Source organism: Tursiops truncatus, chromosome 4 (assembly GCF_011762595.2).
Source record: "Tursiops truncatus isolate mTurTru1 chromosome 4, mTurTru1.mat.Y, whole genome shotgun sequence".
Classification (NCBI taxonomy): domain Eukaryota; kingdom Metazoa; phylum Chordata; class Mammalia; order Artiodactyla; family Delphinidae; genus Tursiops; species Tursiops truncatus.
In genome coordinates, this window is record NC_047037.1 from 95,272,997 (window position 1) to 95,298,506 (window position 25,510).

The 25,510-nt window shown below is 37.4% G+C and overlaps 1 protein-coding gene and 1 pseudogene across 21 annotated transcripts in view; one reads left to right on the top strand and one right to left on the bottom strand.

Moving 5' to 3' along the window:
* The window catches only part of SENP7 (SUMO specific peptidase 7), a 171,753-nt gene that overhangs the window by 17,485 nt on the left and 128,758 nt on the right, over nt 1-25,510 (top strand). For 9 of the 21 annotated variants that reach the window (XM_073804290.1, XM_073804289.1, XM_073804288.1 and 6 more), the window contains 5 exons: nt 770-862; nt 4,800-4,882; nt 12,673-12,725; nt 20,829-20,989; nt 22,264-22,348. In XM_073804290.1, the coding sequence (XP_073660391.1) occupies nt 20,889-20,989; nt 22,264-22,348 (186 nt within the window). In that variant the 5' untranslated portion in view covers nt 770-862; nt 4,800-4,882; nt 12,673-12,725; nt 20,829-20,888. Of the gene's footprint in view, nt 1-769; nt 863-4,799; nt 4,883-12,670; nt 12,726-20,828; nt 20,990-21,035; nt 21,106-22,263; nt 22,551-25,510 lie in introns of those variants that run through there. The other 12 variants (XM_033855882.1, XM_033855885.1, XM_073804301.1 and 9 more) reach the window with 9 other exon arrangements.
* LOC117312280 (U4 spliceosomal RNA) lies at nt 10,815-10,897 on the bottom strand (annotated as a pseudogene).

The following is a 25,510-nucleotide window of genomic DNA, read 5'->3' on the forward strand; positions in this document are numbered from 1 at the left end:
TGATGGGTCCTATGAAAGGACAAAAAAAATCAGTCTGCAAGTACTAGTCGTTGAGTTCGAGGTCAGGGTTATTCCTTTAAGTACTGTAATAAAAATTAGCGGCACAAATTCGTTTACACCCACCACTTTCTAGCATCTCAGCATTTTATGTTTTAAAAAATTGAGGTGCAACTTATCTTTTTTCCTGGCCTTTAAAAATGGTGAGTTTGAAGAGATCCTTTCTATTACTCTGACATTCTCTCCTCAGCTGACCTTATTGATTTCCACTCCAACTGCTAAACCAGCAGCTAGGCTATTGATTTTTGTCGTCTTAAAATCTTTTTTTCTGAGTCTGAGGAAGCGCCTTGAGGACAAATATATGGGAGAGTCCATGAGGAAAGTAGTAGCATAAAAGGACTAACGTTTTGTTCTCATATTTCCGGGGTCCCCTCGCGGGATTCAGTGAAGTGGAGGAATTCCTAAAGTTTCCCCGGTTTAGTTTTTAGTCAATTTAATCTTCAAAGTCAACAAAGCCTTGACGATCTCGGGCTAAAACCTAGCACCCAGTCTCAGTTTCTAACAGGGGCAGAGACAATGAAAACAGCGTCACTTAATAAGCACTTGCAACGGTAGCCCGCAGAGAAAACTACCCCCAGGAAGTGATTTCCGGGTGGCGGTGGGAGGGGTGGCTAATTTCCGGTCTGAGGGCCGGCGACGGCTCTTGCGCAAGCGCAGTTCACATTTTCCTGGCTTTTTTTTCCCCCCCCTCCCCTCCCCCTCCCTTCCCCAGCCTGAGGGGTCTTGAGGTGACAGCGACTGCGATTCCAGCAGGAGGAGGAGAAGATGGACAAGGGGAAGGCCGGGCGACGGCGATCTTCATCCGGTGAGAAAGGGTCGGAGGAGGGCTGAGCATATTGTTTCCTACCTCGGGCAAAGCGGGGGAACAGGCGACGACGGGTGCTGCGGCCCGGAGCTGCGAGGGCTCGGGCTACGGCTCGGGCTCGGGGTCGGGCGCGGCGGGGAGGGGAGGAGGTGAGGGGAGTGGGGAGTGGAATGGAGTGGGGTGGAGGGGCGCGCACAATGGAGGGTTCCCGGGTCTCGCGGGCCCCTGCGAGTCGAAGACCCACTCCGAGCTGTCATCAAAGCCTCGGCCGCTCTTCACCCCGTCACCCCTTTTCATTTTTGTCCTTCTCCCGCGAGCACCCTCCTTGGGTCTCATCGGCCTGCGGCTCTTCCCGGTTGGCTTGCCGCTCTCCTGCCACGCCTTCCTCGTAATTCCACCAGTGTTCCAGTTTCATTTCCAGCTTCTCAGCGCCTACTTTCCTCTCTTCCTTTGATTCTCGACTTTGGCTCTTTCTCCCCCCTGTACCTCCTGGCAGGTAAAAGCAGCAAAGAAGGAAAGGTTGGGCATGTTAATTGACACTTCATTCCTCGTCTAAGTGCTGCAAGCAACGTGTCTTGCTTGGTCTTCTGAGCCGGCCCGCTTAATAACGTTTTTATTTTCCAGATACCCCCTTCTTCCAAAAGCGATTCAAAAGTCGAACAAAGGATTTGAAGCCATGTTTCGTTGTGTTTTTATTCTCAGCGTGTTTTTGTTTTTGAAATTGTTTTGCTGCTTAAATGACTGTCTTCAGTTTTGGGTACTACATCTTAGAAACACAAAAGTGGAGGTGTAAGACGCGAGGTCGAGCCCCTCCCAGTCAGCAAGTTTCTGTCAAAGATCTCATCCATTAAGGGTACCGCAGTTTCTGTATTAAGTCCTGTGGACTTACCAGAGGAGGAGGGGACAAGGGCTCTTTAATAAGCTTACACTCTAGTACACTAACATTCAGTGAATCAATTATTTCATTAAATTTTCTTATTTATTATTGTGCCATCTGTTGTTGCATAGACAGTCTATGCAGTCTATTTAGACAATTCTACATTTATTTAGGAGTGCCCTTGTGGCAGTGTGCCTCAAACTTTTTTGGCCACAAAGGAGCGTGAACATGGATCTCTGGGACATTGCTTAAAGTAGCTTAAATTCCTCTTCATAAGCAACCAGTATTACCATTTGTGTGTGTGTGTATTCTAGAGATATTCTTTGCTGTTGAAAGTATATGTATGTATTATATATATACATATATACACACATATGTATGTATGTATATGCCTTCAGTAGATCGGTGTTTGTTTTAATATACTTTTTTCTCCCCTAAAACCTTCAAGTGAAATTGACACATAAGGCCTATGCACAGTGTTTATCTGGTGTCATTTGTGTGCTTCCTCACACAGAACTTTAGGGGTAATCATACCTCAGTTTAACATGCACAGCCTTTTTTCAATAAAAGCATTTCTCCTTGGCTTAGTACGTTGTTTTGGGGGTAAGGGCAAGATATTAGCTTTGTTCTTCAGCAAATCCCATCCTCTTTACCTGGTTACACTTAGATTTATTTATCTATTTATTACAGTTAGTTTGGTGCAAGTAGTTGTGGGAAGTAAAATTTGAGAGTAAAATTGTTAATTCTTTTTAAATTTTATTTATTTATTTATTTATTTTGTGGTACACGGGCCTCTCACTGTTGTGGCCTCTCCCGTTGCGGAGCACAGGCTCCAGACGCGCAGGCTCAGCGGCCATGGCTCACAGGCATAGCCGCTCCGCGGCATGGCATGTGGGATCTTCCCGGACCGGGGCACGAACCCATGTCCCCTGCATCGGCAGGTGGACTCTCAACCACTGCGCCACCAGGGAAGCCCTTAAAATTGTTAATTCTTAAAAGACGTTGATATTTATGTGAGCTATCCCTCTGGAGAGGATTTCTTTTTCTGCTGACTTCCCTTTTGGAGCTGTCCTTTCTGAAAAGTAATTGTTAATGTATAGTAAAAACCATTCTCAGATCTAATATTAACTAGCTGTTCTCCAGTATTCATCTGGTTTTAAGAGATGAATATTAATTTTTAAGAATGTTTCTTTTCTGAATAGTGTATATTTAATTTTCTCACATAGATTCTCAGAAACAGAACAATCAGTTGGCTTAAAGGGATTCTGAATTCTGTGTGACATTTATGTGCATGCAGTTGCCATTTCATTAGGAGGGTTGCTAACTGGAACTTGAATGACTGGAAGTGACATTTATCATCGTGAGAATTTCATAAGTACCCAAAGGTAAAATTTTGATTAATAACAGGAAGAATTCTAAGTTAGAGGTATAAGGAAGGCGGATAGCAGTCGAGAGAGAAAACAAGATATGAAGTTTCAAGTTTCCTCTGTGAGACTGCACTAGGTTTTCCTAAACTTTCTCCTGAACAAGGAAGAACTATGAAGGGTTACATAGTGTATTGCTCAAAACTCTTTTAGTTGCAAGTAGCAGAAACCCAATTCCAGGTGGTTTAAGCAAAACAAAAAAACAAGCATTTGTGGACTCACATAACTGACAACTGTAGGAGTTGGATGGCTTCTGGCATGGCTGTATCTGTTTTAGGCACTGGTTCTCAAGGTATGGTCTGGGAACCTCTGGGTTCCCTGAGTCCCTTTTGGGTCTGTGAGCTTACACGGTTTTTCATAATTTTAAGACATTGTTTGCCTTTCCCTCTTAATCTTCTACCTGTGTACAGGACAGTTTTCCAGAGGCTACATGACATGTATCACAACAAATTGAATGCAGAAGCATATAGAGGAAATCATCTGTCTTTTATTAAGTTAGATGTTAAAGAGAGTTGCAAAAAGTAAAATAATGCCATTCTTCTCAATGTTTTGAAACTAAAGTTATTTAAAAAATCGTTACGTTAACATGCATTGTGTTATTGTTTTTAAATGAGTTAATAAAGAAAAATTCTGTAAGTAGAAGAACCACGAAAACTCTGATTGCCCCACTTTTCTGGAATGTGACCATGAATCAAGAATCAAGCATAAAACACCTCTAAGCATGAGAGGAGAAATCACATGGTTTGTATGCTAAAGTTCACTCATGAGAAGCTTCTGAAGGCTTTCTTCCTATTATACTGAATCTATGTGTTTAAGTTATTTATTACCCCAATAAAGATGAATATCCTATTTCCAGGTTTCCAGCATATCAAAGCAGTGAATTAGATGGGGACACAGATAAAAAATTATTGGTACCAGAGACAGGTCTAGTGACAGTTGAATGAAATAATAAAGTGCTAATGGTCATTCAAGGGAGCATGACCATTAGAAATGTTTAACAACAACAAAAGTATAACAGATATATTAGAGTCATAGATCACAACTTCCAAATGAATTTTTGAATTAAAACAGGAAAGTTGAAGTAAATTTCAAGTTATCAACTGTTCAGGCAACAACTTTGGAGATCTGTGTTCATTCTCATTTGCAGTTAAGGATAGATAAGTTTTTTTAGTACTTAGGTACTAAACAGCATGCTAAGAATTTTACAGATGTTATAATTCTTTCGAAAACCTTCTGAGGTGGTTATTATTATTTCTGATATACAGATGAGGAACCTGGAATTTAGGGAGGGTAAGCAACTGTTAGCAATACAAGAAGCAGAGCCAGGATTCAAAATCTGGTCTTTCTGATTACAAAACATATAATTTAAATCTTTTTTACTGTCATAGGATGTTAGTGAATCTTACTCGGAAAAAAGGTTTGATGGACAAATAAATGGGACAACTGTAGTTATAAGAAAATTTTATTTACTGCAGGATTTTTCAGAGCTTTTGCTGTGCTACTATACATTCTGCCTCTCCAAGAGATTGAACATGCAGTGTTTCTCAGACTTGCTTGATTTTGAAACTCTTCCCTCCTCCCCCAGTTTCAGCTTGAGGATCTAGTGTCCCATGATGATACACCTTTCTTTTTTCAGTAGGTCCAGGTGATGGCTGCATATTATGCAGTGTCTGATGAACCATAATTGAAGTTCAAAACCAGAATCTACAATTAATCATGGTAAAACTACTTTATTTGCAGTGATGTTAGCTGAAGCCATTGGAATGGATAGGATTACCCACAGAAAGAGTATGGAGTGAGAAAAATCTTGAATCACATATATTTAATTTCAAAGTAAGGAGGAAGAGACACTGGTGAGCAGTTAGGCAGATTAGAAGGAGTATGATAGGTTTGGGAAGCAAGGGAGAGTGAATGCAATGTAAATCAGAGAGTTAAAGCAGTATGAGGATGCTGGATTTGGCAATTAGTAGGTCACTTTTTTTTTTTAACCACTGATTTTAGTAGAGCAATAGGGACAAAAGCCAGATTTCAAGAGGCTAAATGAATGAGTGGTGGTGAGGAAATAGAAGATGAGATGTGCATTAAAGATTTTGGAACAAGCTTGAGTATGAAATTAAGTAGAAAGGATTATTTAAAAAAGACTATAAAAATCAGGTTTGTATGGCATGGGAAAGGGTTCACTGGAGAGAGAACGATATCTGGTAGGAGATAATTGATAGGGTGAAGTCTTAGAAGAAATGGGGGAGGATAGACTCAGGACAGTTTGTTAAATAAGACTTGTGTAAAGGTGGGAAGATGGATAAAGATATAGATAAATTTTGAGAAGTTAAGGATATTGCAATCATGGCTTCTAAGTGAAATAGGCAAGATCATCTTTTGAGAAAGAGGGACTTTCAGGTGGTATTGGGAGCTCAAAATAGAGTAGGAGGTCAATTAGGGATGAATAGAAGAGCTGTTGGGCTTCCGTCGTGGCGCAGTGGTTGAGAGTCCACCTGCCGATGCAGGGGACACGGGTTCGTGCCCCAGTTCAGGAAGATCCCACAGGCCATGGAGCGGCTATGCCCATGAGCCATGGCCGCTGAGCCTGCGAGTCCGGAGCCTGTGCTCCGCAACGGGAGAGGCCACAACAGTAAGAGGCCCGCATACCGCAAAAAAAAAAAAAAAAAAAAAAAAAAAGAACTATTAACTAATTTTGAAAAGGTATTTGTTAAAACACGTGTGCGTCTGTAGATAGTACCAGTTGTGGTTACTACAATTATGATTTTCTTTAGCAGTGCTAATCAGTCTAGGAGCAAGAATTTGGGGGGAATAAAAGAATTTAGTTTTACTTAGGGTTAAAGGATATTATACGATGTGGGGGTAAAAAATGGGATCAGTGCGAGTGAGGAAATGGAAGGGTTAAAGGACAGTATGTTGTAGAACGAGAGGTTCACATTTGTGAGCTTGAGAAGTGTAACCCTATTAAATCTATTTGTGAATGCACGTTGTTGAAATGGGAATGTGATATGAAGAAGTTTGTTGGACTAGAGTAAATTAAGATGAGTCCATTGTATTGAGTGATTTGATTTATGAAAGTTTTAGAGCTTCGGTATGATGGTAGGTTTTAATGATAGAGAGGAAAACTATGAATCAAGTATCAGAATATTCTAGGAATGTTGGAAAGGGTCTTGGGTCAGTACATGGCAATTATAATATGGGTGAGGTAATAATACATACAAGTTATGGGAATTTTAAAGGAGGAATTATTGCAATAAGGATGAATATTAATTGGAAGTGGTGGCAGGGGGAGGAGGTTGTTAATCCCTTCCCCTGTTTTTATAAGTGGGAGAAGAATATTCTTGAGAGAGTCTTAAAAAAATAGTGTAGTAAATAAAAAGATGTATAATGTATAATTATGTAATAAAAAGGATTCAGTTAAACTGAGGTGGAGGAAATGTTCAAGGAGAAGATTCAGAATTTAAGGAAATTGTATTGACTTTGGAAAGGAATTTGGTGGGCTGGGGAAGAGCTAGAGAAGAGTGTAGATGAAAACTATACCTCAATAAAAAGAAAAACAAAGAGAATATTAAAAAGACATGTACTCAAGGGTCAAGTTAAAAAAAAAATGTAGTGGAAAGGGTAGAGTGGCATTACCCTAAGAGATGAGAGAATAGCAAGGTAATAAGCTGTAGGGATTGGAATCTAGGGTGGTGAATGTGATTCCCAAGCCTGGTGATAGAAGGCAGAGGATTGGAAAGTAGATTAGAGGGGGGATATGGTAACACAGGGAGTGGGTTATGTATAGGACTGAGTAGCTCTAAAGATTCAGACTGGAACTTTGCTGTAATGGTGCTGTCTCAAACCTGCCTCTCAGATGTATAACTCTAATGTGAGTCTTCAGTAATTTAGGAGGCTGGCTAATGTGAGCTGCTTCATCACATATACCTAGATTGATAACTCACTTCTTGGCTTCACTTAGCATTGCACTGTCCTACCACCCATTTCTCCCTGTCTAAAACTTATTATCTAAAACTTACTTCAAAGCCCAGTTCAATTGTGCCTTTTCAAGAACTATCTCCTAATTAACTCAAACTTAAAAAATATTCCTATTTTTGAATTTCCATGGGTGTTTGCGCCTCTTATGTGATGTTTGCCAGATTCCATCATATATTCTAGCTTGCTGAATTGTTTAATCTCTGCTTTTATACTGTTAACTCTGTGACAGGGGCTGTCTTATTCATTTCCTATCCCCGTAGCATCCAGCATGCCTAGAGTGTTCTGGTTAAGAATTCCACCTCTGGAATCAGACCAGTGATGGATTAACATGGTGACCTTGGGCAAGTTATTTGTATTTTTCAAACCTAGATTCTTCATCTATAAAATGGAGATAATGCCATTACTGAACTCACAAGACTTTTGTAAGATTAAATAAAATAATTTGTGTAAAGTACTTAGCATAGTGCCTGGCAATGGTAATTACTGTTGTTTAAAATAAATGTTTATGTAATATATGAATGAATGGTTCCACAAGCTCCTTGAGAAAAAGTCATGCTTTCTGATTATTTGACATATATATATAATGGGAATAATTAGAGTGATTTTTCCGTATGCTAATGTAAATACATTAAGGTTTCTTAAAGAGGGGTATTTTAGTATAAAATATTGTAATAATAATAGTTATCATTTATTTGCAGTATTTGCCAGATATACTCTAAAGGGAGACGATCTCCCTTTATTTTGAAATATAGTTGATTTATTGTGTTTGTTTCAGGTGTACAGCAAAGTGATTCAGCTGTATATATGTTTTTCAGATTATTTTCCATTATAGGTATTACAAGATATTGAATATTGTTCCCTGTTTTGTACAGTAAATCCTTGTTGCTTATCTATTTTATGTATAGTAGTTTGTATCTGTTAATCCCATACTTGTAATTTATCGTTCTGCCCACTCTCTTTCCCCTTTGGTAACCATAAGTTTTTTTTCTATGTCTGTGAGTCGGTTTCTGTTTTGTATTTAGATTCATTTGTATTAATTTTTACATTCTGCATACAAGTGATATCGTATATTTATCTTTTTATGACATTTCACTTAATATGATATTCTCTGGGTCCATTCTTGTTGCTGCAAATGGCAATATTTCATTCTTTTTTATGGCTGAGTAATATTCCATTATATGTATATATATATGTGTGTGTGTGTGTGTGTGTGTGTGTGTGTGTGTGTCTGTCTACACACACCGCATCTTCTTTATCCAGTCATCTGTTGATACACACTTAGGTTGCTTCCATGTCTTGGCTATTATAAATAGTGCTGCTATGAACATTGGGGTGCATGTATCTTTTTGAATTAGAGTTTTCGTCTTTTCTGGATATATGCCCAGGAGTGGGATTGCTGAATCACGGTAGCTCTATTTTTTGTTTGTTTGTTTTTTTATTTAATTTATTTATTTTATTATTTTTGGCTGCGTTGGGTCTTTGTTGCTGCGCGCGGGCTTTCTCTAGTTGCCGCGAGCGGGGGTTACTCTTCGTTGCAGTGCGTGGGCTTCTCATTGCAGTGTCTTCTCTTGTTACAGAGCACGGGCTCTAGGTGCATGGGCTTCAGTAGTTGTGGCACGCGGGCTTCAGTAGTTGTGGCTCACGGGCTCTAGAGCACAGGCTCAGTAGCTGTGGAGCATGGGCTTAGTTGCTCCATAGCATGTGGGACCTTCCTGGACCAGGGCTTGAACCCGTGTCCCCTGCATTGGCAGGTGGATTCTTAACCACTGCGCCACCAGGGAAGCCCCTCCAGTTTTAGTTTTTATTTTTTAATTATTTAAAAAAATATTTATTTTATTTTATTTATTTATTTTGCCTGTGTTGGGTCTTAGTTGCAGCATGTGGGGTCTTTGTTGTGGTGCTCAGGCTTCTCTTCTCTCTAGTTGTGGTGTGCGGGTTCCAGGACATATGGGCTCTGTAATTGTGGCGTGTGGGGTCCAGAGCGCATGGACTCTGTAGTTTGTGACACGTGGGCTCTCTCTTTGAGGCATGCGAGCTCAGTAGATGTGGCCCTGTGGCATGTGGGATCTTAGTGCCCCAACTAGGGATCGAACCCATGTCCCCTGCATTGGAAGGAGGATTCTTTACCACTGGACCACCAGGGAAGTCCCCATTTTTTGTTTTTAAAGGAACCCACATACTGTTTTCCATAGTGGCGGTACCAACTTACATTCCCACCAACAGTGTAGGAGGATTCCCTTTTCTCCACACCCTCTCCAGCATTTATTATTTGTAGACTTTTCCATGATAGTTATTCTGCCTGGTGTGAGGTGATACCTCATTGTAGTTTTGATTTCCATTTCTCTAATAATTAGCGACATTGAGCATCTTTTCATGTGCCTTTTGGCCATCTGCATGTCTTCTATGGAGAAATGTGTACTTAGGTCTTCTGCCCGTTTTCTGATTGGGTTGTTTTGTTTTATTTTGTTTTGTTTTTTTGATATTGAGTTGTATGAGCTGTTTGTATATTTTGGAAATTAAGCTCTTGTCAGTCACATTGTTTGCAAATATTTTCTCCCATTCTGTAGGTTGTCTTTTCATTTTGTTGATGGTTTCCTTTGCTGTGCAAAAGCTTTTAAGTTTGATTAGGTCCCATTTGTTTATTTTTGCTTTTATTTCTTTTGGGAGACTAGACTATGTCACTTTAATCTTGGCAATTGAAAAGCTGGATATTGTCCCCTTTTTAGAGATGAGACACTGAGTCTCAGAGAAGTCACAGCTAGTAAGCCAAGATATAAATTTAGGTTGTTGGACTTTAATATTTTTACTCTAGAGCACTGTGCTATACCAGACAGTCACAAGCAGCGATGCATCATTTATTAAAATGCTCTAATACCAACCTAGTATCAGATGGAGCAACTCAGTTATAGAACCCCTAAAATTTTGGGAAGTCACAATAGTAGTCACTAAAAGAAATGTACAAACATTCTGCAAAATAGGATAGAAGCATTTTTAACTCAATGAGTCTGTCTGTGATTTAAGCAACTGATATTCCTTTTTTAAAAATACATATATTTTATTAAATTGAAAGTTGACTAGAAAGTGAATTTATGTAAGAAAGGTTTTCTTACCATTTATCTAAATGTTATATATTTTTGGTAGTCTGAGAAATGCTACTTTATTGAAAATTATTTAAATCTATTGAAAGCTTAAGTATAGAAGTTAAAGTAATTTTTACATCAGTGATTGCTCGAGGAAATGCATATGGTGAAATTCATGCTATTTTCATGAAATGAGAGAAATTATTTCAGCTATGTAGATTTCTGGATAAGCTATAGCCCATTCGTTATAACTGTTATTTTAAAGGTTTTTTAATTTTTAAGTTGAGATATTACATACGACACAGTACAATATCTTTAGTTTGATGATTTTTTATACTTGTATACATACACTTGTATAACTATCACCTAGATCAAGATACGGAACATTTCCAGCATCTCAGAAGGCTAACTTGTATCCCATCCCAGTCAGTCAGTAGTTTTTCCCTGCTCGGGTACTCACACTATCCTAACTGATTTGTTTTACCTGTTCCTGAATTCCACATAAATAGAATCATACATTCTTCTGCATCTGTTTTCTTCTGAACGTAATGTCTGTGAGATGTATCCGTGTTGTGCACAGCAGTAATTCATTCTTTTTTATTACTATGTAGTTTTCAATTAGCAATAATTGCGCCTCGGATAAACCTCGTTGGCTATGATACTGCCACTGTGCAAAGCTTGTAGTTTTCTATTGTATGAAAAGGTTTATCCATGCTCCTGTGATGGACATTTGGATTATTTTTAGTTTTTGGCTATTAAGAACAAAGATAACATTCTTATACATGCCTTTTGGTGGACACAGGCACTAATTTCTCTTGATTAAATATCTAGAAATGTAATTGTTGGACATTGAGTAGGCAGGTGTTTAACTTTAGTAGATACTGACTGGCAAAGTAGATGTATTCGTTTACACTCCCACCAGCAATATATGAGACTTCTAGTCTCTTATCAATACTTGGTATTGTCATTCTTTTTAAGTTTACCCTTTCCAAGGGCTGTGTAATGGTATTCTCTTACCATTTTAGTTTACACTTCCCTAGTAATAATGAAATTGAGCATATTTTCATATGTTTATTGGCCACTTGGACATTCTTTTTTATGGAGTACCTATTCAAGGCTTTTTCCCATTTTGAAGATTGGGTTGTCTTGCCTTTGCTTTATACGAGTTCTTTATGTGTTCTGGTTATGAATCCTTTGACAGATATATGTATTATACAGTATTATTAACTATAGTCACCATGCTGTACATAGATACATGAATTATAAATAATCTTCCAGTCTGTGGTTTGCCTTCTCACTCAATGATGAGGTTTGGTGAACAGAAGTTTTTAATTTTAATGAAGTTGAGTTTATTAATCCTTTCCTTTATGGATTAGTACTACTTGAGTCTTGTTTGAGAGATCCTTGCGAACCCCAAGTTCATGAAGATATTCCCCTCATTTTTATTCTAGAAGCTTTATTTGTCTTTGACATTTAAATCTATGATCAATTTAAAAAGAATTTTTGATATAGTGTGATGTTTATTACTTGTTTACCTTGTTTGGTTATCAAATTGTGTCAGCATTACTCATGGAAAAGATCATCCCTTTTCCACTGAATTGCAGTGGTGTGTTTGTCATAAATAGGTGATCACATTTGTGTGGGTCTCTACCATTCATTTTTATTATGAAATTTGTGAGAAATTTCAGTGAATTGTAAGTTCCAGGAAGACTTAGGCTGTGTTTAATTTGCTCACTACACTATACCCACTGGCTAGCACAGTGCCAGACACATGATAGACATTCAGTAATTATTTGTTGACTGAATGAAAGAATCATTCAGTAGAAGTCTCAAAAAGGTTGGTGAGGAAAGACTTAAGCTGTTCTCTGTTGCATAAATGCTTAGATATGTAGCCCTCACCTTGTGTTCTCCTCCCCTGTGGCCCCCCACCCCCCATTATAAGAATTTATCTGGTCTTATGGTTCAACCAACATAAATCGAAGACCTACTGGATACTAGGATTTTTTTTTTTTTAATATTTATTTATTTATTTGGCTGCGTCAGGTCTTAGTTGCAGCATGAGGAATCTTTAGTTACGGCATGTGGGATCTAGTTCCCTGACCAGGGGTTGAACCCAGGCCCCCTGCATTGGGAGCGTGGAGTCTTAACCGCTGGACCACCAGGGAAGTCCCTGGATACTAGGATTTTTGCCAAGGAATTTCTTACTGAGTTCTTAGAACCAGCTTTCTTTTTTCAGTTGTCATCATATGTATATTGTTTAATTGAGAAATTTTGTGAGAATCTGCTACTCTTTGATTATTTTTGACCTTTAGTCCTTCAGGTTCTGTAAAATGTATCAATGTAAATTGTAAATGTAACAAGAAACTAATTTGAAACAAAAGATAACTGAAAAGATTTATTCTGTTATGTTATCTCATTTAATGTTAAATTATAATTTTTACTATGTCTTTGTAGAAATTGTCACAGAAGGGAAAAGGAAAAAGCCTTCATCTTTGGAGTTACATAAGGTATGTATTAGTTTTGCTCTTAACCTTTGCATTATCTTTAGAGTTAATAATATTGAAAGTATTTTGGTATTTGTCTTTTTAATAAAATTTTAGGGAAAATACTGTAAATCCATAATTAATCAGTGTTTTTTTGGGAATGGTATATCCTAATAAACCAAGGGTTAGCTAGGAAACCCTTTCTGGGACCAGCCTTGTTTAAATCATTGTAAAATTTTCCAGTATACTTTCCAAGTCTTATTTTAGATTTATATAGAACAGAACTCATTTCTTTGATGACTGAATATATTAGAGCACCTGAGATTCATTCACTTATGATACTGTAGATGTTGAAGAGTTGTATTCAAGTCATGTGCTGAAATTTACTGTTTGGAATATGTATGTATGTCCTTTTAAACATACTTTTTTTCATTTATTTATTTCTTTTATATAAGCCAAGAGTAGCAAAACAAGTAAAATGAAGTTTCTACCTACATAGAGGTGTTTAAAAAAATTTAATCTGTGTTTTTAGAAAGATAATCTTTTTTCCTATAGAATTTTGTGATTTAAATGCCATAGTACCTTGATTTGCATTATAATAATTGATTAGAGACTTTTCTCTGACACATTCTAATTATACACAGAGGACTTTAATTTGGTGTATTTTTTGGAACAAAGAGGGACAAGAAGAAATCATAAAGGAGGGCTGTGAGAGGAATCAAGAGCACCTTACAAGACCACACAGAGAGCATGGCTTTGGATACTCTTTTTCTACCTTGGCTTACTTCAGATTTGTGGGGTGTGGTTTCTTCATTTAAAATTCTGGGACTTCCCTGGTGGCACAGTGGTTAAGAATCCACCTGCCAGTGCAGGGGACATGGGTTCTATCCCTGGTCTGGGAAGATCCCACATGCCGCAGAGCAACTAAGCCCGTGCGCCACAGCTACTGAGCCTATACTCTAGAGCCTGGGTGCCACAACTACTGAGGCCCGTGCTCCTAGAGCCTGTGTTCCGCAACAAGAGAAGCCACCGCCATGAGAAGCCCACACACCACAGTAAAGAATAGCCCCTACTCGCCGCAACTAGAGAAAGCCCATGCGCAGCAACACAGCCAAAAAAAGAAAAAAAAAAGAAAAAATTCTGGATTTATGGAATCCAGGCGGTTCAGTGGTTAGGACTCCATGCTTTCACTGCTGTGGGTCCGGGTTCGATCCCTTGTTGGGGAACTAAGATCCCACAAGCTGTGCCATTCAGCCAAAAAAATTCTGGATTTAGCTTAAGTGAGGTAGATGAGGGAGTTAAAAAAGAAATTTACATTGTTATTATACCCAGTTTTATTATTTATTTATGTATTTGATTTTTAAGAATTTTTATTGGCGTATAGTTGATTTACAAGGTTGTGTTAGTTTTAGGTGTACAGCAAATAAATCAGTTATACATATATCTACTCTTTTTTAGATTCTTTTCCCATGTAGGTCATTACAGAGTATGGAGTAGAGTTCCCTGTGCTATACAGGGAACTTATTAGTTATCTATTTTATGTGTAATAGTGTGTATATAACAATCCCAGTCTCCCAGTTTATCCCTCCCCCACCTCTTTCTCTTCTAGTAACCATAAGTTTGTTTTCTACATCTGTGACTCTATTTCTGTTTTGTAAATAAGTTCATTTGTACCAGTTTTTAGGTGCCACATATAAGCAATATCATATGATATTTGTCTTTCTCTGTCTGACTTACTTTACTCAGTGTGACAATCTCTAGGTCCATCCTTGTTACTGCAAATGGCATTATTTTGTTCTTTTTTATGGCTGAGTAATATTCCACTGTATATATATGTACCACATCTTTTTTATCCATTCATCTGTCGATGGACACTTAGGTTGCTTCCATGTCCTGGCTATTGTAAATAGAGCTGCAATGAACATTGTGGTACATGACTCTTCCTGAATTATGGTTTTCTCAGGGTATATGCCCAGTAGCGGGATTGCTGGGTCATATGGTAGTTCTATTTGTAGTTTTTTAAGGAACCTCCATACGGTTCTCCTTAGTGGCTGTATCAGTTTACATTCCCACCAACAGTTCAAGAGGGTTCCCTTTTTTTCTCCACACCCTCTTCAGCATTTATTGTTTGTAGATTTTTTGATGATGGCCATTCTGACTGGTGTGAGGTGATACCTCATTGTAGTTTTGATTTTCATTTCTCTAATAATTAGTGATGTTGATCATCTTTTCTTGTGCTTTTTGGCCATCTGTATGTCTTTGGAAAATGAGAAAAATGTACATTTAGATCTTCCTCCCATTAAAAAAAATTATTATTATTATTATTATTTTGGCCACACTGCATGGCATGTGGGATCTTAGTTCCCTGTCCAGAGATTGAACCCCCGCCCCCTACATTGGAAGCGTGGTGTCTTAACCACTGGACCACCAGGGAAGTCCCTGTTTATTTTTTTGATATTGAGCTGTGCGAGCTGTTTGTATATTTTGGAGATTAATCCCTTGTTGGTCTCTTCATTTGCGAATATTTTCTCCCATTTTGAGGGTTGTCTTTTTGTTTATGATTTCCTTTGCTGTGCAAAAGGTTTTAAGTTTAATTAGGTCCCATTTGTTTGTTTTTATTTTCATTACTCTAAGAGGTGGATTCAAAAGATATCGCTGCTATTTATGTCAAGAGTGTTCTGCCTATGTTTTCCTCTAAGAATTTTATAGTATCTGGCCTTACATTTAGGTCTTTTTCAGAAAAACCTATTTATTTATTTATTTATTTATTTTTGGCTGCATTGGGTCTTCATTGATGTGCGCAGGCTTTCTCTTGTTGTGGCAAGCGGGGGCCACTCCCATTCCGGTGCATGGGCTTCTCATTGCAGTGGCCTCTCTTGTTGCGGAGCACGGCTCTAGGCACATGGGCTTCAGTAGTTGTGGCATGCGGGCTCAGTAATTGTGGCTCGCGGGCTCTAGAGCGCAGGCTCAGGAGCTGTGGCACACGGGCTTAGTTGTCCTGTGGCACGTGGGAACCTCACGGACCAGGGGTCGAACCCGTGTCCCCTGCATTGGCAGGCAGATTCTCAACCACTGGGGCACCAGGGAAGTCCCCATTTAGATCTTTAATCCAATTTGAGTTTATTTGTGTGTATGTATACCTGGTTTTAAATACCTCTGTATTGACTGCCACTTCTTTTCTGCTTAATACCTTCAGTGAAGTGAAATGCTTTGCTTTAGGACATTGGTTTATGCATCTTGCTCTGAAGCTCCACCATTAGAAATTCATAATTTGTATTATGAATTTGTATTATGAGTGTACTGACTAAATACATTTCTCTTATTTTTAGTTGTACAGCAATGTTTTTTAAAACTGTTAATTTTCAAGTAACTTTAAATTTACAGAAATAGTACAGTTTCCATCTACCCTTCACTCAGCTTCCCCCAGTGTTAATGTCTTACATAACCATAGTACAGTTATCAACATAAAGAAGTTAACATGGGTATATTTTAAACTATAGACATTATTTGAATTTCTTCAATTTTTTCACTAATGTCATTTTTCTGTTTTAGGATCCAATTCAGGATCTCACATTGCATTGATTTCCTTAAGTCTATGACAGTTCTTGTCTTTTTTCTTTCGTGACCATGACACTTTTAAAGAATACTAGGCAATATTTTGTTGAATCCTTAAGTTTGGGTTTGTCTTATGTTTCTAATCATGTGTGATTAGATTAAGGTTGTGGCTTTTTGAGAACAATACCACAGAAGGGTTGTGCCCTTCTCAGTTGTCCTATCAGGGGTACATAATGATGGTATGTCTTATTACTGGTGATGTCAGTCTTGATCACCTGGTTAAGATGGTGTCTGTGTGGTTACTCCATTGTAAAGTTATTTTTTATCTTTAGTAAATAGATATCTTGGGAGAGATATCTTGTGTTTTTTCTCCCAGTTTTATTGAGGTATAATTGACATATAGCACTCCATAAGTTTAAGGTGTACAATATAATGATTTTTCTTACATACATCATGAAATGATTACCACCGTAGGTTTAGTGAACATCCATCATCTCATATAGATACAACATTAAAGAAATAGAAAGAAATTTTTTCCCTTGTGATGAGAACTCTTTGGTTTTATTCTTTTAACAACTTCTATTTATAACGTACATCAGTGTTCATTTCTTTATCATGTTGTATGTTACATCCCTAGTACTTATTTATCTTACAATTGGAAGTTTGTATTGGGAGAGATATTTTGAATCTATGCAAATATACTGTTTCTTCTTAAACTTTCACCCACTGTTTTAGCATTTAACAGTGGATCTTGCTTGCAACAGTTAAAATACGATATTCTATTGGTGACTTTCTATTTTCTTCATTCCCTCTATATTTATTAAAATTCTTCTGGAATGGATAGCTGTCCCTCTTGTCTCACTTATTTATTCAATTATTTACATATATCAACATGGACTTATAGGTATTTATTTTATTCTATGTGTTATAATCTACTACTGTCATTACTGGTTTTGTTGATCAAAGTATTCCAGCTTTGGCATTGGAAGTTCTTTCAGGATGGCTCTTGTGCCCTTTTGACATGCTCCGATGTTTGTTTGTCTGTTTTTTTGAGCTCTTCCTTACTTTCTGGTACTATAAGATACTTTCCGAGGAGCTCTGTTTTTTTAAATTCAAGAATAGTATTCAGAAACCCAGCTCAGGGTGCTAGATGTGCTCATTGCTGCTGGGGTGTCATCATTTCTAGGCTCTCTCAATAAACAGGACTAGAAGAATATATGTGTACTAACTCATACATATACATACATATCTGTATTTATTTCTCTATCTGCTTATCTATACATCTAAAGAAACCCTTATGAGTTCAGTACTGTTACTTCTGATTCCAATCCAATACCACAGGGCTTATTTTAGCCTGCCCTCTTTCCTTATTTATTTATTTTTTAATATTTATTTATTTGGCTGTGCCGGGTCTTAGTTGTGGCACGCGAGATATTTGTTGCGCCACGTGGGATCTTTAGCTGCAGCATGTGAACTCTTAGTTGCAGCATGCAGGATCTAGTTCTCTGACCAGGGATCAAACCCCCGGCCCCCTGCGGAGTCTTAGCCACTGGACCATCAGGGAAGTCTCCTTCTTCGCTTATTTTTAACTTTTCTGTCTCTCAGTATCTACATTATATTTTCTTATTTGTTCAACCATAATATGCACATGAAGTTGTGGTGCTACTGTTTAAAAATGTAGAATTTTTTTAGAATATTGGCATATTAAATTCTTGTTAGCAGTTAATAGTATTGCTTTTTCTCTCAAGGCAGCTAGGGAAATAAATCACTGAAAGGATTGAAGTTTTGATTGGTATAGGGACAAGACTCTGATATATTTTAAGTATTTAAAAAAATATTTCTAAATCAATACTAGATTGTTGTGAAGAAATTAGAAAATTCAGTTGAACAAAAAGAATACCACCTGGACACAGTTAAAATTAACACTGAAGTGTATATCCTACTAATTTGTCTGCGTATCTGTATATCTATCTATAATAAACAAATATTTAAATATTTATGGTTGAAAACCACAAAATACTATTTTATTATTTACTTTTTCTACTTAATTATATATTATAAACATTTTCTGAAATCAAGTTTAAAGCATTGCTCAGTAGATACTTATTGGGTACTTAACATGTATTGGACACTATACTAGGCATAAGTACCAGGGAAGCAGTGGTAAACATTTTCAATGACTACATTATATTCAACTGCAGGGATGTATCACAGTTAATTTAACCACTATCCTGTCATTATAGTTTTGAATTGTTTTCAGTTAAAAATTATAAATTGTACTGCAGTTATTATCCTTGTAGCTAAATCTTTGGAACATCATTATCTACTAATTATTCCTGGCCTTTTGATAGGTGCTGGAACTAGATTAACTCAAAGCTTATATCTCTGGATAGATGTAGAGTAAGAGTGTGAACACTTTGAATTCTGCTAATGGGGAGATCCATAGTCTTTGGCTTTTTAAATGAGGAGGTCGATACTGAAAACTAAAAACCAAGACTTTCATTCTTCCTTGGTAAGTCATAGCCATATCTTTGAGCAGACCCCAAAGTTTCCCTAAATAATAATTCTACGTCTATGTAGTATCTGAAGAAATAAGTGATTAAGGTTCTGAAGTTCTGTATTAAGATTACGGCAGAGATCATTTCAGCTTGTAAGGAGCATATGTTAGCAATGCATAACTTGTCGATAGAATCCAGCATATTTACCCCCCCCACCCATTATCTTCTTTTGATAGCATTCTCTTTTTGAGGGCATACTGTAATGAATTAGGTATAAAATGAACCTCAAAGTGACTGTGTGAATTGATTTGCTGAAAGGCTTGTTTAGTATTACATTTGAACATTAGTAAGTAAAATAAAATAAATGTTCTTGAGCTTTGTTTTTGGGAAGTTGTTAGAGTTCTGTCAATGTATTTAAGTATAACTTGAAGGGAAGGGGGTTTAGAACCCTTTTTTGCTTTAAAAGATTAAATTTTGATCTTTAAAGTATTAGGAGGGTATTGAAAATATTTGAAAGTATTAGGAGTCCGTTCTGATTCTTGTAATGGAATTATAATATAGGCTTTGCAGAATCATTAGTGGCTTAGAATCTCTGTTGATTGTACACAATTGAGATCATGATTAAAATTTGTCTATGAATAGATCAGATTGTTGTAAAGAGACAGACATTATTTTTATGATTTAATCATTAAGAAAAAAGTGAGTGTAGAAAAATTTGACGGAGTAGTTAGTTGTACCTAAAATCTGCTTGCCACGCATATACAATATTAGACCGAGAGATTTAGATATGTAATTTATTGACCAGGAAGCTGCAGCAGAGGTTTTTCTGGAGCTTTAAATGTTTATTTATTTTTTCTTGCTTTTAATGGTTGCGTGATAGTCCTATTAAAAAATAAAACATGTGGAAACTGTAGGAAGACACAAAAATGAAAATAAAAATCACTCCTTATATTAGCATTCAGAGCTAGTCACTGGTAAACGTTTTTGTGCATATCCTTTCACATTTGTTTTCCATATATGGATTTTTTTTTTGCCTTATAAAAGAGAGATCATTCTGTAGATATGATTTTCTTTATTACTTGTATTGGAAATAATTTCTTATTTGTTCTGGAACATGTTTTTTAATAACTGCTGTACAGTATCTCATTATTTGTCTTTACAGTAATTTTATTTGTGTTCTTTTATTATCATTGTTTCTATTTTTTCTATACTATAAATAATATATAGTCTATGTCCCTGTTCATAAATGTTTGTATGTATATACAGTTGGTCCTCGAACACAATGTATTTGAACTGCTTCAGTCCACTTATACACAGAAGTTTTAAAAATAAATACTATAGTACTACACGATCTGTGGTTGGTTGAACCTGAGGATGTGGAACTATGGATACATAAGGGTGATTATAAAGTTACTCAAATTTTCAATTGCGCAGGGGTTGGTGCCCCAACTCCTGAATTGTTCAAGGGTCTACTGTACTTTGATTTTCAAACCTTTTGATGCTTGTTTAGAGTTTTAATAAATTTCCAGATTTCATATGTTTATGCTTTTAGGGGAAGTAGAGAGCTCCTTTTTTTGAAGATAGGGTAAATTATATTTTGTGTCCATCCTAATGGAAGTATACATGAATATTTATTAGGGTAAATAATTTATTAACTTTGAGTCTAATCCACTTATAGGTAAAATAATAAAAACGAATTACTGTGAAAAAAGAATATAAAATCTTCCACAGAAGACATCAGAAGTCTTTTATTTTTACAAAATACTCAACACCTATACCCAACTCTTTAAAAAATATCAGCTGCTCTCCTTCAAGTTTGAACTTGGTATCTTTTTAGGTTATTACTAGGGCTGTGTAACAGATTATCCCCAAACTTAGTGGTTTAAACTTACTTGGCTCATGAATCTGCTGTCTGGCCAGGGTTCAGAGATAGCTTTTCTTGGTTTCATTTGGAGTTAGCTAGGTTTGCTTGGGGGCTGAGGCCTGGAATCATCTTAAAGGATCACTCACTCACTTACCTTGATACCTGTGTTTGGAAGCCTCATATATCTTGTTATATATCTGTTCTTTTTAGCCTTCTCATGAAATCTTTGCAGCACAGCAGCTTCAGGGTATCCAAGATTTTTTTTAACCTATGGCTTACGGCTCCCAAGGCATCTATACTGAGAGACAGAGAGAGACGGAAAAAAAGAGGGAGGAAGGAAGGGAAAACACACAAATATTGCTACATGAAAGGTAGGCTGAAGCAGTGTAGCTATACATAATGCTTTTTATGATCTAGCATTGGAAGTCACAGGCCTGCCCAGATTCAAGGGGAAGGAACATAGACTGCACCTGATGTTGGAGAACGGGTCAGTATCACATTGTAAGAAGAGCATGTGGGTTGTAGAATATTGATATGGCCATGATCGGAAAACACAATATGCCACAGTGTCTAATGTAGGCTAAATATCCTACTCACAAAGGATCCATGGGTGTGAACAGTCTGAAGCCCTTGTCTTACTCCCTGAAAAAACAACTGTTATTCCCTGATTAAGAATACAAAGGAAATGACTGATTTAGAGATAATGTTTTGGCAGATGAAGAATTATAAAGAGGTACCTTTTATATAAATTAAATATAAATAATTAAGATGTTACTGATGCCCAAGAGGATTAACTCCAGGGTACTAATGAAATAAGTGTTCAGATACCCTTTCTTCACAATTATTTTATCCTCCTAACTTATTTTTACTCTCACTGAAATCATTTTATCGTTGTCACTGGTTGTAGTTGATACAGTGCTTATATGTTATGTAATAAGCTGAACTTGATGCTTAACCATCATTTATAATGTGAAAGTTAAATTATTTTAAGTTCTAAACAAATGATTTCAAACTTGTGGCTACACTATATCCATCCATTCATTTGTTTATTCAGTATCATGAGCCATACACTTTGGAGATGTAAAGGTGACTTAAGGGTGCTCTCTTTAAGGACCTCCACAGTCTGGAGAAGAAGACAGACATGTAGACAAATAATTATAATATAGTATGAAATGTGTTAATACAAATTACCAAGTACTAACACCCAGAGAAAGGAACGCCTTGGTGTGGGAGTGTTGACTGTGTGGATAAGAGAATAATTTTGTGCAAAATCTGAGGTATTTAATAGGGGAGAAATAGAGGGAAGAGCATTCTAGGTTGGAGGAGCAGTACGTACAGAGGGGTAGAGATGTATGCTTGAAGAAGGTTGAGCAAACTCAGTGGGGTTGGGGTGTAGAGTTTGTGATATTTGGATGATGTCAAAGAGCCCAGATTGTTAAGAGTTTTATATATAAGTAATGGGTGCTATTGTTGAATTTAAAATTGTAGCCATAATTAGATTTGTGTGTTAGAGACCTCTGGGGATAGCGTTTGAAAGATTAAAAGGGAAAAAAAACTGCAAGTAAGAATAGTTAAGAAGTTATTATGGGGGGAACCTTCAAGATGGCAGAGGAGTAAGACGTGGAGATCACCTTCTTCCCCACAGATACATCAAAAATACATCTACATGTGGAACAGCTGTTACAGCACACCTACTGAACGCTGGCAGAAGACCTCAGACTTCCCAAAAGGCAAGAAACTCCCCACATACCTGGATAGGGCAAAAGAAAAAAGGAAAAACAGAGACAAAAGGATAGGGGTCCTCTGGGCAGGAGCAGCAGATTAAATCTCCACAATCAACTTGATGTACCCTGCATCTCTGGAATACCTGAATAGACAATGAATCATCCCAAAACTGAGGCGATGGACTTTGGGAGCAACTATACACTTGGGGTTTGCTTTCTGCATCTAATTTGTTTCTGGATTTTTGTTTATCTTAGTTTAGTATTTAGAGCTTATTATCATGGGTAGATTTGTTCATTGATTTGTTTGCTCTCTTCCTTTTATATATATATATATATTTTTCTCCTTTTTCTCTTTTTATGAGTGTGTATGCATATGCTTTCTGTGATTTTGTCTGTATAGCTTTGCTTTTACAGTTTGTCCTAGGATTATATCGTTTTTTTGTTTTTTTTGGGTGTAGTTTTCCACGCTTGTTATCATTGGTGGATTTGTTTTTGGTTTGGTTACTCTCTTCTTCCCTTTTTTTTTTCTTTTTAATATTTAAAAAAATTTTTATTTTAATTATTTTATATTTTTCTCCTCCTTCCTCCCTCCCTCCCTCCCTCCCTTCCTTCCTTCCTTCCTTCCCTTTATCCCTATCTCCCTCCCTCCCTCCCTCCCTCCCTCCCTTCCTTCCTTCCCTTTATCCCTGTCTCCCTCCCTTCCTCCCTCCCTCCCTCTCTACCTTCCTATCTCTCCCTTTTCTTCTGAGCTGCGTGGCTGACAGGGTCTTGGTGCTCCGGCCGGGTGTCAGGCCTGAGCCTCTGAGGTGGGAGAGCCGAGTTCAGGATATTGGTCCACCAGAGACCTCCCGGCCCCACGTAATATCAAATGGTGAAAGCTCTCCCAGAGATCTCCACCTCAGTGCTACGAGCCAGCTCCACTCAATGACCGGCAAGCTATAGTGCTGGACACCCTGTGCCAAATAACTAGCAAGACAGGAACACAACCCCACCCATTAGCAGGGAGGCTGCCTAAAATCATAGTAAGTTCACAGACACCCCAAAACACACCACCGGATGCGGTCCTGTCCACCGGAAAGATGAGTTGCAGCCTAATCCACCAGAAAACAGGCACCAGTCCACTCCACCAGGAAACCTACACAACCCACTGAACCAACCTTAACTGCTGGGCCAGACACCAAAAACAATGGGAACTACGAACTTGCCGCCTGCGAAAAGGAGACCCCAAACACAGTAAGTTAAGCAAAATGAGAAGACATAAATACACAGCAGATGAAAGAGCAAGGTAAAAACCCACCAGACCAAATCAAGGAAGAGGAAATAGGCAGTCTACCTGAAAAAGAATTCAGAGTAATGATAGTGAAGATGATTAAAAATCTTGGAAATAGAATGGAGGAAATACGAGAAACGTTTAAGAAGGACCCAGAAAACCTAAAGAGCAAACAAACAATGATGAGCAGCATAATAAATGAAATTAAAAATTCTCTAGAAGGAATCGATAGCAGAATAACTGAGGCAGAAGAACGGATAAGTGACCTGGAAGATAAAATAGTGGAAATAGCTACTGCAGAGCAGAATAAAGAAAAAAGAAGGAAAAGAATTGAGGACAGTCTCAGAGACCTCTGGGACAACATTAAACACACCAACATTCGAATTATAGGGGTCCCAGAAGAAGAAGAGAAAAAGAAAGGGACTGAGAAAATATTTGAAGAGATTATAGTTGAAAACTTCCCTAATATGGGAAAGGAAATAATCAACTCCAGGAAGCGCAGAGATTGCCATACAGGATAAATCCAAGGAGAAACACACCAAGACACATATTAATCAAACTATCAAAAGTTAAATACAAAGAAAACATATTAAAAGCAGCAAGGGAAAAACAACAAATAATATACAAGGGAATCCCCATAAGGTTAACAGCTGATCTTTCAGCAGAAACTCTGCAAGCCAGAAGGGTGCGGCAGGACATATTTAAAGTAATGAAAGGGAAAAACCTACAACCAAGATTACTCTACCCAGCAAGGATCTCATTCAGATTTGATGGAGAAATTAAAACCTTTCCAGAGAAGCAAAAGCTAAGAGAATTCACCAACACCAAGCCAGCTTTACAACAAATGCTAAAGGAACTTCTCTAGGCAGAGACACAAGAGAAGGAAAAGACCTACAAAAACAAACCCAAAACAAGAAAGTGGTAAAAGGAACATAAATATTGATAACTACCTTAAATGTAAATGGACTAAATGCTCCAACCAAAAGACATAGATGGCTGAATGGATACAAAAACAAGAACTGCATGTATGTTTTCTACAAGACACCCACTTCAGACCTAGGGACACATACAGACTGAAAGTGAGGGGATGGAAAAAGATATTCCATGCAAATGGAAATCAACGGAAAGCTGGAGTAGGAATTCTCACATCAGACAAAATAGACTTTAAAATAAAGACTATTACAAGAGACAAAGAAGGACACTACTTAATGATCAAGGTATCAATCCAAGAAGAAGATATAACAACTGTAAATATTTATGCACTCAACATAGGTGCACCTCAATACATAAGGCAAATGCTAACAGCCATAAAAGGGGAAATCAACAGTAACACAATCATAGTAGGGGACTTTAACACCCCACTTTCACTAATGGCCAGATCACCCAAAATGAAAATAAATAAGGAAACACAAGTTTAAATGATACATTAAGCAAGATGGACTTAATTGATACTTATAGGACGTTCCATCCCAAAACAACAGAGTACACTTTCTTCTCAAGTGCTCATGGAACGTTCTCCAGGATAGATCATATCTTGGGTCACAAATCAAGCCTTGTTAAGTTTAAGAAAATTGAAATCGTGTTAAGTATCTTAACATGATTTAAGCACTTAAGCACTTAAGCACTTAAGCACAGTGCTTAAATCTTAACATGATTTAAGCACTTAAGCTTAACATGATTTAAGCACTTAATCTTAACATGATTTAAGCACTTAAGCACTTAAGCACTTCAACCACAGTGCTATGAGACTAGATATCAATTACAGGAAAAAATCTGTAAAAAATACAAATTCATCGAAGCTAAACAATACACTACTAAATAACCAGAGATCACTGAAGAAATCGAAGAGGAAATCAGAAAATACCTAGAAACAAATGACAACGAAAACACGACAACCC